This window comes from Hydractinia symbiolongicarpus, chromosome 12 (genome assembly GCF_029227915.1).
Source record: "Hydractinia symbiolongicarpus strain clone_291-10 chromosome 12, HSymV2.1, whole genome shotgun sequence".
Taxonomy (NCBI): domain Eukaryota; kingdom Metazoa; phylum Cnidaria; class Hydrozoa; order Anthoathecata; family Hydractiniidae; genus Hydractinia; species Hydractinia symbiolongicarpus.
Window position 1 is genome coordinate 7,809,001 of NC_079886.1, and position 19,192 is coordinate 7,828,192.

Here is a 19,192-nt window from a genome sequence, read left to right on the forward strand (position 1 = left end):
GTAAATTGAAATTATAATTTTTTAGTGCTAGATAATAATGGCGGAGCATTCAGTTATCAAAATGCCGTTAATATGTATCGATGCAAGTAAAAACAGTATGGCAGCATTTGAATGTAAGTTGAAGTGTATTTTTTTTGTTAACGACAATGTATGTGAAAGTTGTATCGTGCGAAAATCTTTAAATATCATCTTGAATTTACAATATATTTTCTTTGTAAAAACTGTAATTTTACCTTGGTGTTGAGAAGAAGAGTGGTGTAATAAGTTTGTTCAAGCCCCTCTTTCTACTAGTCACGTATGATTGGATTATTAGCAAAAACGTAAATGTTTTATTTTATTTTTAGGGTTTTTAGAAAATGCTTTCAAAGAAGGAGATACAATTGGTCTTGTACACGTTCATGTTCCACCAGATCTTCCTTCTCTAGGACTTTTTGGTAGGTTTGGTACGTTATAAAAAGAACTTACTATTTATTAAACTTAAATTAACATAGCATAAATCTTTTATTTTCCAGCTAAAGTATCAGCCAGTAATACAACGTAGAGAACATTTTCAAAGTAACTGTTAACTTTAAAGTAACTAATATATAATGTATTAAACAGAATAAAACAAATAAACAAATGAATAGGTAAAACATAATTATAATAAATATGTACTGATATTTCTCCCTATTGGAAGAAATAACTAGTGTATTTTTTAAGTTAGTTGGTTTATTAAAAAAAAATACATTAAATTTTAACATCTACCTCTTACACCTGTTTTGACAGACATGGTACTATATTTCGCTCAAATCTTGACTGTACAGGAATAAAAACAGATTTACCATGAATGCTTGTCCAAGCACCTCATTAAATTGGCAAATCATTAAGTTTTTTTGCACCACGGGGTACGTATGCTGGCTATTATTATCAGTAAAAAATCAGTATTGGTACAAACCAAAAATAAAATCCTTGTGATTTAGTGTTTCTTTATCTTTTATTTTACAAATTTATTAAACTTTATTTTACTGTAGGTGGTGGATTGGGTGCTATGGAGCTGTACAAAGAATCTTTACAAGAAAGCATCGATGCAAGTAAAGCAACAATTGCAAAGTATAAAGACATTTGCAAAAACAAAGAGGTCGGTTACCCTTTGTTACTTTTTCTGTGTAACTATAGCAAAGATTCTTGAGCAATCCACAGAAGTAGCGCAGGGCATTTGACTTTGTGATTTTGACAGTAAATGTTTTTTCAAAAATTTTGTAAAAATCATTTCGGTTTTCAAACAGACTTTAATCCTTGTTACGCGAAAAAAACGTCAGCCATTCATCACTTTGCCTAATGTTTCAGAAAAAAAAACAACAATAGATTTTTACACAGAAACTAATATTTGATATGTTTTTTTTTTATCATTTTCTTGTTTAGATAAAGTTTAAAGCGTTTGTGGAGTCAGTGGACGATTCTATTGGTCACACTATATGTAAAATTGCTAAGGAGAATAACATGGCTTTTATTGTTATTGGGCAGCGTGGTCTGGGTACCTTTAGACGCACGTTTTTTGGTAGTGTTAGTGAATATGTTCTTCATCATTCGCATCACCCTGTTATTGTTGTGCCGCTAGAAAATCGGGAGGAAAAGCAATAAACCAAAATTTTAATTCTTTTTCTGTTATAATACCGAAAAAAGGAAAATATGATATTTGTAATTGCAATCGAATTTTAACAAGATTTTTTAATATTATTGTAAGGATTTTGTTTTTTAACTTATTTTATGCTTAGAATAAATTGTACAACAGTATATTATAAAAAATAAAATATATTGACAATCTGATTTTTTTGTCAAAAACACATAAGCATATATATTAGTCCTTCTGTTTCGTTAATATTGTTAAGAAAACAACATCGTATTTGTTAGTGAAAAAGGTTATGTATAAATCTAAACAATGGATAAAAAGTGGAGAGGAATCCTCTTTTTGCATTGATCGAATCATCCAGTTTGGTCTAAGTAAATGCATCCTTTAAACACATCTACACAATTCATGATTTTAATAGGGTTGAAAGGACAAAAATTTGTTTTGCTTTTTTAATGTAAAACAACAAAAGACTAAAACTTTTTCTGAATACTTTATAAGCTTCACATCACATAATTAATACTGTCCACTCCCTCTTTACCTTTAATAACATCCTCAAATAAATTGACTAAAAGATTTGAACCTGTTAAACTTCAAGTATATATATAGAGATGTTCACAATGTTTAATTGCACTGGATCTAAAATCTATTTTTGGGGTGAGGCCCTTTTTTAATTGTTGTACAAGTGATTGTGTAGCCATACACTTCTTGTTTATTATTTCTACATGTGTACATAAAAGTGCTATAAAAAATTGCCTAAATTTTACTGATATGAACAGTTTTGCGTAATTTTTGTTTTATTTGCATCATGCAATGATTTGTACTTTCACAGTTTAGCAAACATTGGTGTAGGTATAGGTTGAAGCAGTTTCGTGATCACATTACATCAAATTTTTAAATCTAAGGAATAAATTTGCACTAGTATTTTTATTAGCTATGCAAATGTTCAGTTATATTTCTTGTCGTTGAATATTTGAAAGTACTGGCTTTATATGTAACATCCAGTGCATTATATTTTATACAGTAACACAGTATAACATATTCCACATGAATCCTGCTGACCCAGGAGAAATTTCTAAAAAACGTTTGGCATTGGTATGTGTCGATTCAAGCAAGTACAGTGCCAATACCCTTGATTGTAAGTATTTTCTCCATAAAACATCTTTGATGTAATAAATTTTACGAAGTTTTTAGTCTAATTTCAATGTAAATGACACTTCAATAATTAAAAAGATGGAAAACATGCTAGTCCTTACAACAAGATGATGACACCAGATTTCATTTAGGGTATTTCCAGAATGCATATCAAGAAGGTGATGAAATTGGACTTGTGCATATTCATATCCCACCAAGTTTGAACATATGTGGAAATATATTAACATATGGTACGAGGTGCCTTTTTTGTTGTTTCGTTGTTTTGTTAAGGACATGCCTTGTAGGGAATAACACACTGCAGAAAGTACACAAAACTATTACAGTCTTTTGGTAATTCTGATAAGTGTCAAATAATGCGATCACTTAGTTTCAATTTTCACTTTTACGTAGTTTAGGCTACTTTAAAGGAAGAAACTTTCACTGGAAGAAAGTTTCGAGGTTCTTCCGAACTGCGAAAATTTCGCTTTTTGCGGGAAAAAACTTTCGCGGCCAAGCAATTTGGACATTTCTTACTGGAAAAAACTTTTGCAGACCATCATCATCATCATCATTCATCATTCTCGGCTTAACGTCCGTTTTCCATGCTAGCATGGGTTGGACGGGGTATATTAATGACCCTCTTCCAATCTGATCTAGACTGTGTTAGATCTAAACTCAACTTCCTCTCTATCAAGTCTGTCCTTATAACCTCCTGCCAAGTCTTTCTCGGTCTGCCTCTGGGCTTTGCCCCAGGAACTATCAAGTCTCTACACTTTCTTACCTAATTATCCTCCTGCATTCTTTCCAAGTGCCCCAGCCAATTCAATCTTCTTATCTGGATAACATCTTTAATTCTACGGAGACTTAGCCTGCTTCTTAGCTCATCTGAACTCTTTCTGTCTCTAAGACTGGCATTACACATCCACCTAACCATTCTCATATCATTCCTTTCTAAACGGTCAAGATCTTCCTGCTTCACTGCCCATGTCTCACTACCGTACAACATAACACTTCTTACACAGGCCTCATACAACCTACCTTTTACCTCAATTGACAGGACTCTGCTAGTCAATAAAGGAAGTAACTCTCTGAACTTTTTCCAAGCAGAACCTATCCTGCAAGTAACACTTCTTCCAACACCCCCTTCACTGCCCAACATATCACCTAAGTAACAGAAGTTCTTAACTATCTCTAACGAGCCACTGTTGTACATCATTAAAGCTGGAAATACTTCATTCTCTATGATCTCACCTTTACAACGCTTGCATACAAACTGTATGCCAGCTCTTAACCTTCCACTAATACTACTGCACTTCTTATGTACCCAAGTCTGACAAAAAATTGAGTTACTACCAACCCCTTTCCTGCAAACTCCACAAGGCCACTTTCCAACTACAAGGTCACACTTGGCTGCAATGGTACTAATCATGACTTTAGACTTTGCTGTGTTTACCTTCAGCCCTTTCTCTTCTAGTCCTTTCTTTCACTTCTCAAACTTTTCAACTAATTCTTCCATCGACTCTGCTATGAGAACCAAATCATCTGCATACAATAACTCCCATGGACAACCTGTTCTGAACTCCATCGACAGCGCTTCTAAGACTAGAATAAACAACAAAGGACTAAGTACAGAACCCTGATGTACACCAACATTTACATTAAATTCATCACTAAGTGAATCGTTAATCCTGACACGACTTCTAGCATTGCTGTACATAGACTGTACCATCGTAACTAGCCACTCATCCACACCTAATTTTCTCATAGCCCACCAAATAACTTTACGTGGCACTTTATCAAAAGCTTTCTCTAAATCTACAAAGGCAAAATAGAGATTCTTTCTCTTTTCTAAATACTTTTCCTGAAGCTGTCTGAGTAAAAATATTGCATCTGTAGTGCCACGCCCTGGAACAAAACCAAATTGCATATTGTCTATATCAATTCTTTCTCTAAGTAACTTATCAATCACTCTTTCAATAACTTTCATTACTTGGTCAACTAACTTCAAACCTCTATAGTTACCCCTTTCTAATGCATCACTCTTGCCCTTGAAACAATTCACTATTACACTCGACTGCCACTCACTTGGAATAGCACCATCCTTTATAATCTGGTTAGCAAGACTTGTAATAAGCTCAACTCCAATATATCCAGATGCTTTTACCATCTCTGTAACAATACCTGATACTCCTGCAGCCTTGCCAATCTTCAATTTCCTAATAGCCTCCACTACCCATTCTGTCTTGATCTGCATAGCTGGCCCTTCTACAACATCATCATCAGACAAATTATCCTCGTCCCAATCAAACTCAGTGTTAAGCAACCTCTGATAATGATTCTTCCAAGCTACCCTTTTCTCCTCCTCTGTGCTAGCCAAAACACCTTCATTATTGCGTATACACTTCTCACCTACAATATCTTGATTAGTCTTCTTCATTTGCTTTGCTATCTTGAATACCTCATTGCGCTGGTCTTCCCTTCTTAACACATCTGCAAATCTGTTTCTCTCTGCTTCTGATTTTGCCTTATACACTGCTGTACGAGCGCGACGCTTAGCTTCTAAGTAAATATTTTTACTACCACCTGACTTCCACTCTTTCCAAAGTTTTCTCTTTTCCTTTATATAATAAAGTATTAAAAAACAATATAAAACCAAGGATACAAATGTTGTAATTATTTTATCACAACAAAATAAAAAAAAATACTATATATTATTCTTAGTCTATGATTATGTCTTCGCAATCTTCCGAAATTTCATCAGCCTTTTGAATGAATATTATTTTTTTGTTGACAAAAATTATAGTTCTGCTTCTTTATCACCTTTGCTGTAGTTTCTAAGCCTTTCTTCTCAACATCATTTCTATAAACTCAGCTAATTAAAAAAAAAAATGATAAAAAATTAAGACAACGATACTTGTTTTTTGCTTTTACTGAGTAGTTAAATACAAATAGCATAAAAAGCCTTCACTGGAAACTAAATTCACAAAAAAATTCGTGGGAAAAAACTTTTGCGGACAATACGTTTTTTTTTTTTTGCAATGTTGTGCTTTTTAGCATAAAATAGCGACTTGGCGAACAAAGTTTAAGCAGTAATATGAGTCGTTAGCCCGTGGAAAAATCCACAGGTTCGCCCGTCGCAGCAAAGCTACCATTTTGCATGACAGACAGACGGACGGACGGACGGACATACAGACGTATACAGGCATTATAATTAAGGGAATTAAAAGTGAATTGCTTTTTCAGCATTTTTTTTAAATTTTTGTATTCTAAATTTTTCTTCCTCTTTTTACTGATTTACAGATTTTGTAAAATTCTTGTCTTGTTTAGCCTCCACAACTTCAGGTCATGCAATATATCAGCATAAACTGGATGAGAGTATTGCAGAATGTAAAGATATTGTCAACAAATATAAAGCCAAGTGTTTACGGAACAATGTGAGTGTAGCTGGGTTTTTTTGTATGAGTTATAACTATGTACTTACTTGAAAATTATATACATTTATTTTCTTTGTCTAAACTGACTATAGAATTTGGTTATTATTATTTTATTTTTTTGCTAATTTTAAAAACTATATTGTATATTGTTGTAAAATGCAATTAATTTAAGTATTTTAAACTACATTTTTTCATATTGCATAAAAGCTTATATATAAAGTTTTGAGATTTAGATTTTTTTTATAAAATTATAAAAAAATTACTAAATACCACGAATTAGACATTGTGAGCTCTAAGTTAGTAGTATTTGTAATGAAAAGTTTTATGTAACATGGCTTTTCTGCCTGTAAAATATAAAAGTATTTTCTTACGTAATAATACCTGAGCTCTGATCACTGGGATTGTTTGATAACCTGACTATCAGAGGTATATGAGGTATATTATCAGGACCAATTGGATAAATAATAGTATAGTGTGCATATAAATGATTATTATATTTTTTTTGCATAAAAGTCTAGCGTGTTTATAGACTTATTTTATAGTATATAATAGAAAAAGATGATAATGGTTGTTAGGAATGTTTAATGAGATTTCTCATGCTTGAGTCAGTGGTCAATAACTATTTTAAATAGCCATGAATTTTTTATAACCTGCAAATATATCTTTATCCTGAGATAAAAATCTTTGAAAAATCTATGATAAAATGTGTTAGAATAGGTGTTGCATTGCTTGTGACATAAAAAAATGTTGATTTTTTTTACTATTTTAGTCTTCACTAGATAGTCTTCACTAGATAGTCTTCACTAGATAGTCTTCTCCTTTTTTTTAATTAGTCGCTTTAACAATTATTAAATTCTGAAAATCCACACTGTTTACTTTATCATCGTGTCTCTCTTTGCTTTCTTTTTGCAAATGTTGTTGCTGAGAAAAGTTATGTGTACTTTTTACCTGGATACAAGTACATACATTTATGACCTGGCTGCTACTGCACATGACAATTTACACTACATTTTCCATCATCTATAATTGTGATGTAGATTTAATCAACCGGATAATCTAAAATAATGATTGCCTAAGAAACATTTTAAATGGCGAATGAAGTATAGATTTAATTGAAATCAGGCCTGTACAGCAAGGCAGATTTGCAAGGAAAAAATGTGTGATTTCCTTTAATTAAGCTCATCATCTCCAATCTTCATGATTAAAGTGGAAGTGTTTATAATGGAGGTATATGTATACCTCCATTCACTCATTAAAAATGTATTAACTGTAAATTGTTGTTCTGTTCATCATCAAGTTATGGAACAGATAATCGTTACAGGTCGAATTATTGAAGCAGAAATTATTGAGACAGGGTCTAGAAAGTACAGAAGTAATATTCTATGGCATTTGATTTATTTATAGGATTGCTATTGTTTTTGCATGTTTAGGTGGAACCAAAAGTGTTTGTGAAGTCTATTGAAGAATCTGTTGGACGCACCATTTGCATGATTGCCAAGGAACAAGGAGCATTTCTTATTGTAATGGGTCAACGTGGTTTAGGTGTAATTAACCGCACACTACTTGGTAGTGTTAGTGATTACGTGTTGCATCATGCTAATATTGCGTTAATTGTTGTTCCACAAACAGAAATGTAAAGAATGATGATGCTGTCATCCATCTTATATTCTTAGTTACTAAGAAATTTTTTTTTTGACAGTTCAATATACGAATAATGCTTTATTTATTTTTTAAATATTTTTAAATGAATATTTTTTGTATTGAAGGGAATAATCAACATTAATTTCTAATCTTTTATGTACATTTTTCAGGTTAATTTTATTAATTACTGTGTTATTCTTTAGTGAAAGCAAAACAAATAAAATCAATTCCCATGTTTTGCTGTTGCAAAAAAATTATTGCACTTTAGTTGTTTGAAAAACTTTTTAATTCAATATATATACTTATTCGATATATTTTATGTATGCACATCAAAACACAGCATATTCTGTTTCTTCTGTCTTGTTTTTGCAAATTGATTTTGCGAACACAGGTTTAATTAGTAATAAATAACTTTCAGAAATATAATTTTATATATTATTATAACAATTTGTATATACTTGTATCAAATATATATTCTTGTAGTTTCTTCAGGGATATTTTTGTGATCAGTAGCAATTATTAAAATCTAGCCTCTTTTTTATTTTCAATGACAACAAATAACCTGTTGCTAAAGCAACAGAATATTGTAGCATACAACATCAGCTGATTAGTTGATAATCTTGGTGGTGAAATAAAATGTTGAATTCTACCTTGTAATTCTAAATCGAATTTGCTGACAGATACACTGTTTCAACATCTTGATTTTTGCTTTTGATGAAATAGATAACCTCGGTATGAAATTTCATGCATTTTCACTGAACGGGCTTTTAAATTCAAGTCAGCATTCGACAATTGCCGAGCCGAATGCCGACTTGTAAACAAAAGTTCTCGATTCATGTCAGCAAATTTTTGCCAATGTGTTTTTTTTTATTGTAAATTTTGTCTTTACATTAAACTGTTATTTGTGTATTGGAGCATACGGTCACAAAAAGAAAGAAATTGCTGACGTCAAACACAAAATGTCAATCCACGTTGGCAATATTTTGCCATCGTGAAAAAAACTGAATTAGAAAGGCTGCTTCATAAAACAGATGTTTGTAATTTCTAATTTTTTTATTTTTTTTTAGATATTAGAAAATAATAAATTCATAATAAGAAATGTCTGGTAAAAAATTATTTGCAGTTTGTATTGATGGTAGCAAACACAGCGAAAGAGCCTTTGAGTGTAAGCGTTTCTTTTTTACCTTATTCGGGCCAGGGGTGGGTTGGTTCCCCCAGTTAATCCCCCAGTCCAAATAGGGTTAACTTATCCCAGGGTAATATGTTTTCTTTTTAGGGTATTGCAAATGTGCTCATCGAGAGGGGTATACAGTTGGTTTAGTACATATTCATCAGTTACCATCATCACTTGGTGGACTATATGGTAAGGATATTAAAATGCTCTAATAAAATGCGCAGTCTCTATTAAGCACACTTCTCTAATAAAATTCCCCGTGAAATATGTAGTAACTTTTGTCTCTAAACGTCTCCTTTAGTCAAAAATAGCGTTTGTTTTCCTCTGCAAATTAGTATTTTATCATCAATTTACAACAAATAAGGTATTTCGAATGCTAGTCTCTTTTTTAATGCCTATCTTCAGTGTACATTCTCCCTCTTTTATTTGTTTTTTTTTTTTTTAAATGTAATAAACTTTGATGATAGAGCATGTTAGACCTTGATTGTTTTTATGTTAAACTTGCTTTGATTATAAATGTTATAAAACACTTTTAATTTCAAATTTTAACAAACTTTTTAAACATTTAATTGTAGAGGATGGTCCTGGCCTGCAAGTATTGGTGGATGAGTCAGTAACAGAAAGTAAAAGAATAATAAAAAAATATCAAGAACTATGTAAAGCTAAAGGGGTGAGAGATTTACATCTTGTTGTTTTGTCATCTCATTAATGAAAATATTGTCATACTAACGTAGACAAGTTTCATTACAAGTCCTTTTTGTTTTCAAATGTTTTCTAAAAATCTAAGTGAGAAACATTTTGATGTTAAAGGTAGATGAATTCTAGCATGTTATTACTAATATTTATCGTCTATTATTTTTAGATTACTGCTTTAACGTTATGTCAGACCAACCAAGGTTCCATTGGTCAGACCATCTGCAATATCGCAAAAGCAAACTCAGCTGAAGCTATTATTATTGGTCAGCGGGGGTTAGGCATAGTTCGGCGTACTTTTCTTGGCAGTGTTAGCGACTATGTGTTACACCATTCACATGTACCAACAATTGTGATTCCAACGACAAAACAGTAAGGCGTAAGATAGTCAAAGATTTTCCATTTATGACCATGAGAACAAAACTTACAATATATAAATTAATAATTTAGTATTAAAAATGTACACTTATAAACAATTATTATGATTTTTATAAACAGTTTTTATTTTTCATAAAAAATAAACACAAGCTCTACAAATTATGTTATACATAAATACAAAATAAAAAACGTCAATTGTAACATAAACTTTAGAAACGTTGCATTAAATACATTCAGTGTTTGACTTCTTCAGTTTTTATTTGATTTATCTATTACTATAAAAGAGCTTTCTATATGTCTTTCCCATCTTTTTGTCAATCTCCACGCTCGCGCATCTTGTATGAGTTTCCAATGTCAATCTTCATAGTTTGTTTCCCGCCAAAAGGTATTGATAGAGACCCACCCCTCTTTTTCATTTAATGTTTTTTTCTGCTTATTCAATATTTTTTTTAAGATATCCTTACAACTAACTTTTCTTCACTTGTTGCCATCATGGATCACATGCCAGTGTATAAAATCAGTTTTATATCTGTAGCAATTTACTATTGTCTATTTCTAGGTTTATATTTTGATTAATAATAGTGAACATGAGTTTAACGAAAAAATTTACTTTGCTATGTGCTGATGGAAGTGAACACAGTGAAAGAGCGTTTAAATGTAAGAAACGTTTTGTATGCATTGAAAACTTTTTTTTGCTTTTTTTTAACACTGTTATACATGTCTTGAGTTGTTACCTGAAATATATAGACTAATATTTTGTGTAATTTATGGGTAAATGTGAAAAAGTCTGTAGTAACAAGTAAAAAGTCTACTGATAAACTCATTAGCAGTAAAATCCTGAGTTTTATTAGCATAGGTAGGACTTAGTGTCGAAGCCAACCATGTTTCTGCCTTTTTGTCTGCATAAAATGGTGTCCTGTTTAGTCTGAAGATTGCGTATGTGTGTATGCCAAATATATAGTGGTTTTCTGATTTTCTTGCTGTATTTTATTTTAATTTTCATTGTACTGTTTTGGTTACTGTCCACTTGTGATAAGGTGGTGTTGTCTTGTTTGTTTGTAAAATGGTTTGTACAAGCATTAATTGAATATGGTGCTGTTTTCGCTTTAAGCATTTTTATTAGTATTTTTCTTGGATTTTTGTTAGCTTATATTGGCTACATTATTATTTTTGTTGGCGGCAAAATATATAAAATTATATTCACAAAAAATTTAAAAATTTAGAAATTGGTGTACCCTAATAGAAGTAATTATTGCACAGGAAAAGATTTCTGATTTAAAGATTGCAAATCTGATATTGTGTCAAGAAATTGCAGAATTTAAAATTGCGAATTGAAGCAATGATCCATGAATTTTTCCACCAAATCGCTTGATAAATTTTTTTCATCCTGGTCATTAGGTTTTTTTCCTTTAAAAATTTTTTATAAAGCAAATAATTGAGGGGTTTCCCCCTGTAAACTTTCATATAGCAAAACAACGACCGAAATAACTCTTCTTTTTCTTGGAAATTGACAAAATTAGATTGCAAATTTTAATATTTTTTTTAGTATTGCGGAAAAAAAGTTTGAGAATAGCGTAATTTTTCTAGGCATTGCGGAAGAAAAGATTGTGAATTAGGTCAGAAATAAAGGGTATTACTAAACTGTCAACTGCGATCCTCATAACTTACGAAACCAACAAAGTGTGACCATCTGAAGCTTAAGAAAAAAAAAACAATTAGTAAACGCGCCATACATTCCAATTTACTTCATCTGAGACCAAACAGAAGATCATTTCATTAGGACTTTACACAAATGGTATTATCAATATAAACTTATTTGTTTATTGCAAAAATTTTTAGTTTTCTTTTTCTTTTACAGGGTATTTTGAAACCGCTCATCATGAAGGCGATGAAATAGGAATTGTACATGTGCATTGTTTGCCAACTTTGCCCGGGTTTGGTAAGTAGAATTAATTTAGTGATAACAATGAAATGAAAATAAAGAAAAAGAAATTAATATATGTAGAAAATTTGTAAGATTTGCCATTGCCAACATCATTAGAAACAAACTTAGACATCATGGTTTGAGGGTTGTGTTATTCAGACATTTTTTTATTTTAAGGAGAACTAACGATTGATAACAAGTGCTTAAAATGTTCCTTATAATGTGAATATGAACATGTGTAAATATTTTTATATTATTATAAGTGCTACTGTTGCTGCCATGACAGGGTCAATGAGGCATTTTTGTTCGTTAAATTACTAATTTGTGTGATGTAATTCTGCAGGGATGTAAACAAACATATTCTGAATAAACAAAGCTAGGGAATGCTAAGCGGAAAAAAACTGCGTCTCCTGTGATTGTCTTAAATATCGCAGAATAAAATGTTTCGCTGTTATAAATATAGTTTCTTACAAATCCTGTTGAGCTGTGTACACAGTGTGACGTCACAAATATATGCACGAACAAGTTGGCTTTTGTTCGATAATGGCAGTTACCGTTAATATAATTATAAAAAAAACATATATGTAAGTTTTTTCGTCAGTTCTCCACTATCACTTCAGAAGACATTAATTAACTTTTTCAGAAAAAAAGGTTGTATAATAATCTTTATTCTAACAATTACTTAAAATGGCACTACTATGTCCAAACCTATATTGAATACTGAAGAAGGTAACGAAAGGGCTTTATGTGAATGTGGTTCTCTTAGGTGGTGATATCATTGCAACAGATTTGTACTCTCAAATGATCAACCAGAGCATCGAAGATAGTAAAGCTGTCATGGAAAAATTTAAAGAACTGTGTGAAGGAAAAGGGGTATGTAATTTTTCTTTTATGCATTGTGATGTAATTACATTATTGGAAAACCTGTCAATATATTGAAGTGGAAATAAGTTCGATAAACTTAAAATGAGTTTTTTTACCTTATTGAATGAATTGGTGCATTTAAGTATTTTTAAATATTTAGCTACTACTGTAAATCAGCATTTTTAATATCACTTGTGCAAGACAATTTTGGACCACAAGTGAACACATTTATTACCTTCGCAACGTCATAACACAAGAACTCACAAAGCCTTAATTAGAGTACACAACGGGCTGTGTGAGTCAGCTGTCATGAAAAATTATTTTCGTTGAGCAGAGAATCAAATATCCCAAACACTTTCAAAAAATCAATTTACTTTGATAGAAAAATAACTTGCAAAGTTGCAAAAGATATAAAACCAAAAGAAATGTATTAAATGAAAGCAATGAACACAAAAATACATAAACACTTGAATTGCCTGCTTCACGAGCTTTAGCCATTTTTGCACTTGTGAAATCTACAAAGCAGTTCTCAGGACTTTGTAGCTTCATTTACGCTCCTCAAAAATTTTTAAATTTTTTTGGACATTTCTATTTTTGTGTTAGTAATCAAATTGAAATAAAAAATAAACAGTTTATTTTGACCTCCATTCTCCTTTAAGAATTGAATGTATTCAAGGAATTCCTAAATAGTTTGTCACTGCAAAACTGAATGACTCTAATCCCCAATTTTTGCAAACAAGAAATACGTTAAAAATTGAATGGGTGGGTGAACATTTTTAATTAAGTGTAGTCTCTTTTATTCTTTCACATTAATAAGTAGATCAACGATATAAAGAAAGCTAATAAAAATAATTTTCTCTTCTAGGTTACACCAAAAGCTTTCTTAGTCTCCATGAACGAGTCTGTGGGTAACACAGTATGTACAGTTGCTAAAGAGAATGATGTAACACTTATTGTTTCTGGCCAACGTGGGTTAGGAGCATTTAGAAGAGCCATATTTGGTAGCGTTAGTGATTATATTCTTCATCATTCCGAAGTTCCTGTGGTTATTGTGCCTCCACCAATTGGTCACGAAAAGAAAGAATGAACCGCCACATGTTTTGACATCAATCAAATCTAAGAAAACTTTCAATATTTGATTGCAAGTTTGACGCCTTAAAAACAAATGCTATTTTTAATCTGATATTTTTTTTAAAATTAGGAAAAGCTATCATTTGATACAGTGTATATTTGATACTGTTTGAACGTTTTTTTTTTCAGCAGAACTAAAAGTGTCGCCATGTATTTACATTTATTCATCATATATTTTTGATTATTTTCTTTATGGTAGAAAGTAAGATGCTCATATGGCAAGATGGTAACTAGCTGAATGTGAATATAAAAGCTTACTTTTTATTATTTAGCGCAAATTAAATTGTATTATTTAAACATTATTCACATTATAATTATAGTATATTTACAATTATGTTTATATTTATTATTCTTGTTATTCTTATGTGATTGGTCGATCATATATCCTTTTTCCAAATAGCAATTAAAAGTCTAGGTTTTTCGTGTTCAAATAATAAATTCTAGTCAACTAAATAAACCAAAAATGTTACCAAGTTTTACCACTGTGGTCAAAGCTTGTTCTAGAATCTGCACGACTGGTAAAGAGGCTGGTCATAAGTCCAAACAACATCCTTTACTAGCAAAAAATCATAAAATTATGCTACGTCAAATCTGTCTTTTAGACCAGACGCGTTTTTACGTATTGTAATGAGTATTATGTCCTGAAGATAAATATACATGTTTAATAAAGACAGATTAATTTTGTCACAAAAAAAATATCTTCAATGTTTTTTTTTCTATGAATTGCATGTCTGTCATTTTGCTGAATGTTAAAAACATTTTGAATAATTAAACTGTTGAAGGTGTGATTATTAGAAAAGCATTGTGTAAAACAAAATTCTATAATCATACTATAATCAGTGACGTCTCCAGCTGGGTTTTGATGTTGGTATATATAACAGTACAGGTGGCATTTATTACATTCTCCCACAATAAATATGAATTGAACTTTTGATATGACAAGAAAACATTCCAGAATTTTTTTACAGATTTAAGGAACATATTGGAGGTAATTTATGGTACTGTAGGAGGTAATTAATGGTTATGTAGGAGGTAATTTATGGTACTGTAGGAGGTAATTTATGGTACTGTAAAGTTCTCAAATAACAGGGCAAGAATATATCATTGATGATGCATTAGGCTTTTCCGTTAGATAAAAGGAAAGCTTAACTTTATCAACATGTGCATGATTATTTCAGCATAATTTATTTAATTTGTTTAGAGAACTAATTATTACTAGTTGCTATAATGAGTGAACACCGAAGATTAATCTTGGTATGCATTGATTCAAGTGATCACAGTAAAAGAGCTCTTGATTGTAAGTACTTTCGTCCCTCTCTTATAATGCTTTTTTTTTCAGTACACAAACTGGTCCTTAAAATAAATTGTCTATCATTAGACAATTCAGTAAACAACTGCCAGCAGGTACTACACGTGTTGATAAGAAATCTTAAAGATATAAATAGGTTTAAAATGGGTTAGATTAGAATATTGTCCCTGATAACTTTATGTTTCACAAAAATCGATGTCAATTTTTTGCATTGTTTTTATTTTTTGATTATAATTATATATTATATTTGTGTGATTTGGCAAAAAAATTATTTACCAAAAACAATTCTTTTGGTTGTCATTAGTATTATTACCTGACTGATACAAAAAACCAGTTAGTATGAAAAAATCCGATGATTTGATTGGTTTACGGCTTATTAAAACAGGGCTTTGTATGGAGCCATACTAACCGGTTTGGAAGCCATTATTAAAATGATAACATAAAAACGTAAACAAATAAATACATTTCCATAGCACACAAAAAATATAAAAGTAGCTCACCTCGCAAGCTCTGTCTGTACTTTTGACCTTGGGCTTTGTATTTTACAGTACAACATCAAAACCGGTCAGTATCCGCTAAATATAAAAAAGTTTCATTTTGGGGGGAAAAAATCAGAAAAAAATTTTTTTTTTTGCAATTTTTCACGTATAGTCGTAAATTATCTCCCCTTTCAAACACTCTATACCAGGTTACCTAGAAATATTAAGGTTGTGTTTTTTTGTTTTTTTTAAAAAATGTAGCAACTGCTACCTCATAAAAAACTATTAACAACTTGCATACACCTGCACATTTTATTGTTAATGAAACTTTCCTTTTTATTCAAAATAATTGCTTTAATGCAAACAACTTGTATGATTTCTTTGCTTTAACTGGTATGTTTTAGGGTGTATTAAGGAGATCTATCGGAAGAACGATGTATTGGGGCTCCTTCATGTCCATGTTGTTCCAAGTCTTTCAGGTTTTGGTAAGTTTGTGTGTCGTTATTTACATCTGTTTTTGCTGGACAAACAACGATACTTTGCTTGTGTTGGCAATTGTTTGTGCCTTTATGCGAGGAATTATTTTTGCAGCAGGTTAGCGTTATTTCTAGGCTTTCATAAATACATATGTGATGTTCTGTCTTGTGCTTATATATAATTCGAAACACATAAAAGTGACCCAGAAACACACAAAAGTGGTGGAGCTAAGCTGTTAGGAAACTTTTTCTTTTTATAGGTTATCAGTTAATTGTTCTGATAATAATAAATTATGAATACTACAAAATTATGATTTTTTCCTGTGGCTGGTCATGGCATACAAGTTGAAATTCGAAGTGTAATAAATAAGGTTTACTATTTAGGAGGTGATATCGTTGTCACGGATATGTACTCAGATTCACTGCTTCTAAGTATTGCAGCAAGTAAAGGTTTGATGGAAAAGATGAAGAGCTTTTGTGAAGTGAGAGGGGTAGGTTACCAAAAAATGTGTATCTTAATATTCGATTTTAAACACAGTTCTCGCTGTATACACATACAAATTTTAGAACTTTTAGCAATCAAGGCCACAAAAAGATTTGTAAGTCCATGAAACATCGTGTAGGGCTGCCACGCTTCCTCAAAGCTCCTTAATTCTCCTCAGTTTTATTCCTCAAAAAAAACTCCTTAAATCTTCTCTATATTTTCATGAAATTTCTCCTTAAATCTCCTCAGTTTTAGTTTCACATAATAAATAAAAATGCTTGTTTCCCTTACTCATGACAGTACAATCGCCTCAATAATTCTCAATTTCTTTGTATCCTAAAATATCCTCAATTTTTATATGAATAACCCATTGTCTTTTCTAAAAAAAGTTATTCCTAAATGGAACTAAACTTAGCACAGTTGTAATTTGTTCTAAAATTTCTGCTTTATTTGTGACGTCATCAGAAGCTTGAAGTTTGTCAAAAATCTATTTACTTTAGTCCTAGCACGAATTTCAAGATTCTGTTTGAACTTTCTGATAGCCAAGCGAAAAGTTGTTTTATGAAGGGCTGTGAACCCTGCACACCTTCGGTGTTACAAAAGGGACTGTTACTTTCTCAGCATGGAAACTATTTCCATTGTGATGACTTCAAATAGAAAGCAACTAAAAATATTTATGCTCATAAAAGCGTCTTTATTTATCACTTTTTTGATTCTTTTTTTCTAGGTAACTCCTAAACTCTTTCTTGAAGCTATGAACGAATCAGTTGGAAATACTATCTGTACTATTGCGAAAAAACATCATGCTTCACTGATTGTGTGTGGCCAAAGGGGCTTAGGAGCATTCCGAAGAGCCATATTTGGTAGTGTTAGTGATTACGTTCTTCGTCATTCATCAGTCACGGTCGCGACTGTCCCTCCTTCACTGTTTCCACAAAAATTCAATTGAATGTATACGTGTTTGGTTTTGGAGTTAATTTTCGTGTGGAAAAATTTTTGTTTTTATTTTGAAAAACAAGATTGTTGTAAAATCGTTATGATTTATTGAATCAACTTCAGATTCTGAAGTTATATTTATGTTTTGCTTTGAGCATGATTTTTTGTGTTTCTTTATTGTTATTGTATTTATTTATAAAAGTTTTTTTTCATATTTATTTATAAAATAAAGATGTAAATGTTAATGTTATTTGTAAACTTGTAACTTTTATTAATATAAGTAATTTTTACTGTGTTTAATATTTTTACTTCACTTTTTTAAACTTGTTTCTATATATCATACACTGTGAACGATATCCATAATTTATTTGTTTAATATTTGTAAAGATCTATCAGGTGTAGATCTGATTTTTTCGCAGAATTTTTCTCAATCAAATAATATACATGTCTATGCTAAAGGAATGTTTCTTCAGATTTCAATATTCGTCTGATGCAAAACGTTCCCAATCAAAAAATCAGTTCTAGAATCTGTTAGCTATCACTTTTTTATTGCATATTGTGTTCTGATTTGAAGATACATAGTATTGCTTATCTGTAAATCATTATTCAAGAATGAAATGTTTATCTTAAAACAGAAAAACATTTGCAATATAATATTTTTCATGAATAGAAACAAAGTCGAAAAGCATTTCTCATAGCTTATTTCATGCAACAAGCGTATTTGCCTAACTGAGCTTTCATGGTAGCTTAGCATATGTATCTCTTTAACAAGTCTGTGCTTTGTGCTTATACATAGATATGAAGTTTTCTTGCATTTGTGTTCAGAGCTCTTGTTACAATGTTTAAACAATGACGTTGTGGACACGCTTTTTTTATTGTTGATAACAAGATAGTTATATTCATTATTGTGTTATGTACTACCTATTAAAAATTTAAATATTTGTGCTTAAAAAGTGTTGGAATTAAATGTGATTCAAGAAATTTATTCTACTTCTAATATAAGCTTTTGGTTTGCATATGTGGAATAGCGTGACAAGGGGTTGTGCAAAAGTATATACCACCATTAAATGAAGAAAAAAGAAAAAAAGTAATTTGTATGTTATTCTGTGTTTATTTTTTTCACCTTTTTTTCAAGCTACTATTCAAATTCTTGTTCTGCCTTAAGTATGTGTGTGTGTTTTTTTTTTTTTTGCTTTTTGTTTTTTGTTTGTTGTTTACGAATTTTAAGAATTTTTATAATCAGTTTTGATTGCACTATTTAACTAATAAAACGTTTTTTGCTTTTTTATAGAATTTGAAATTTGTAATAGATTATTTATACCCATTAAAATGAAATAATTGACAATATTTCATTGCAGCTTGTCTAGAATACTTTTTTCCCACTTGTCTATTATAAATTTCTTTTTTATGTCTTTAAGACCTTAGCATTTATTTTTGTTATTTTGTAACTCGAATTTTTTTATTTTATTTTTTTTTATTTTTATTTTTTTTTGGGGGGGGGGGGATTTTTATTGCAAATATAACGTGCT

General features: G+C 30.9%; 5 protein-coding genes across 6 annotated transcripts; all 5 read left to right on the plus strand.

Moving 5' to 3' along the window:
* On the plus strand, positions 1-1,801 carry LOC130621535 (universal stress protein Slr1101-like). 2 transcript variants are annotated; one of them, XM_057436838.1, is made up of 4 exons: positions 1-113; positions 345-443; positions 1,011-1,117; positions 1,402-1,801. In XM_057436838.1, exons 1-4 carry the CDS (start codon positions 38-40, stop codon positions 1,618-1,620), a joined length of 501 nt encoding a protein of 166 aa, XP_057292821.1. In that variant the 5' UTR covers positions 1-37; the 3' UTR covers positions 1,621-1,801. The 2 variants fall into 2 exon arrangements, with proteins under 2 accessions (XP_057292821.1, XP_057292822.1); XM_057436839.1 differs by having other exon boundaries at positions 345-434.
* Positions 1,802-2,447: 646 nt separating this feature from the next.
* LOC130621533 (universal stress protein Slr1101-like) lies at positions 2,448-8,135 on the plus strand. The gene is made up of 4 exons (XM_057436837.1): positions 2,448-2,744; positions 2,893-2,991; positions 6,068-6,174; positions 7,605-8,135. The coding sequence occupies exons 1-4, from the start codon at positions 2,654-2,656 to the stop codon at positions 7,809-7,811; spliced, it is 504 nt and encodes a 167-aa protein (XP_057292820.1). The 5' UTR covers positions 2,448-2,653; the 3' UTR covers positions 7,812-8,135.
* Positions 8,136-8,855: 720 nt separating this feature from the next.
* On the plus strand, positions 8,856-10,219 carry LOC130621547 (universal stress protein Sll1388-like). The gene is made up of 4 exons (XM_057436850.1): positions 8,856-8,980; positions 9,092-9,178; positions 9,565-9,659; positions 9,852-10,219. The coding sequence occupies exons 1-4, from the start codon at positions 8,914-8,916 to the stop codon at positions 10,056-10,058; spliced, it is 456 nt and encodes a 151-aa protein (XP_057292833.1). The 5' UTR covers positions 8,856-8,913; the 3' UTR covers positions 10,059-10,219.
* Positions 10,220-10,567: 348 nt separating this feature from the next.
* On the plus strand, positions 10,568-14,310 carry LOC130621542 (uncharacterized). The gene is made up of 4 exons (XM_057436845.1): positions 10,568-10,717; positions 11,919-11,999; positions 12,751-12,857; positions 13,714-14,310. The coding sequence occupies exons 1-4, from the start codon at positions 10,648-10,650 to the stop codon at positions 13,933-13,935; spliced, it is 480 nt and encodes a 159-aa protein (XP_057292828.1). The 5' UTR covers positions 10,568-10,647; the 3' UTR covers positions 13,936-14,310.
* Positions 14,311-15,156: 846 nt separating this feature from the next.
* Positions 15,157-18,731, plus strand: LOC130621543 (uncharacterized). Its single transcript, XM_057436846.1, has 4 exons — positions 15,157-15,276; positions 16,172-16,252; positions 16,628-16,734; positions 17,455-18,731. The coding sequence occupies exons 1-4, from the start codon at positions 15,207-15,209 to the stop codon at positions 17,674-17,676; spliced, it is 480 nt and encodes a 159-aa protein (XP_057292829.1). The 5' UTR covers positions 15,157-15,206; the 3' UTR covers positions 17,677-18,731.
* Positions 18,732-19,192: the final 461 nt, after the last annotated feature.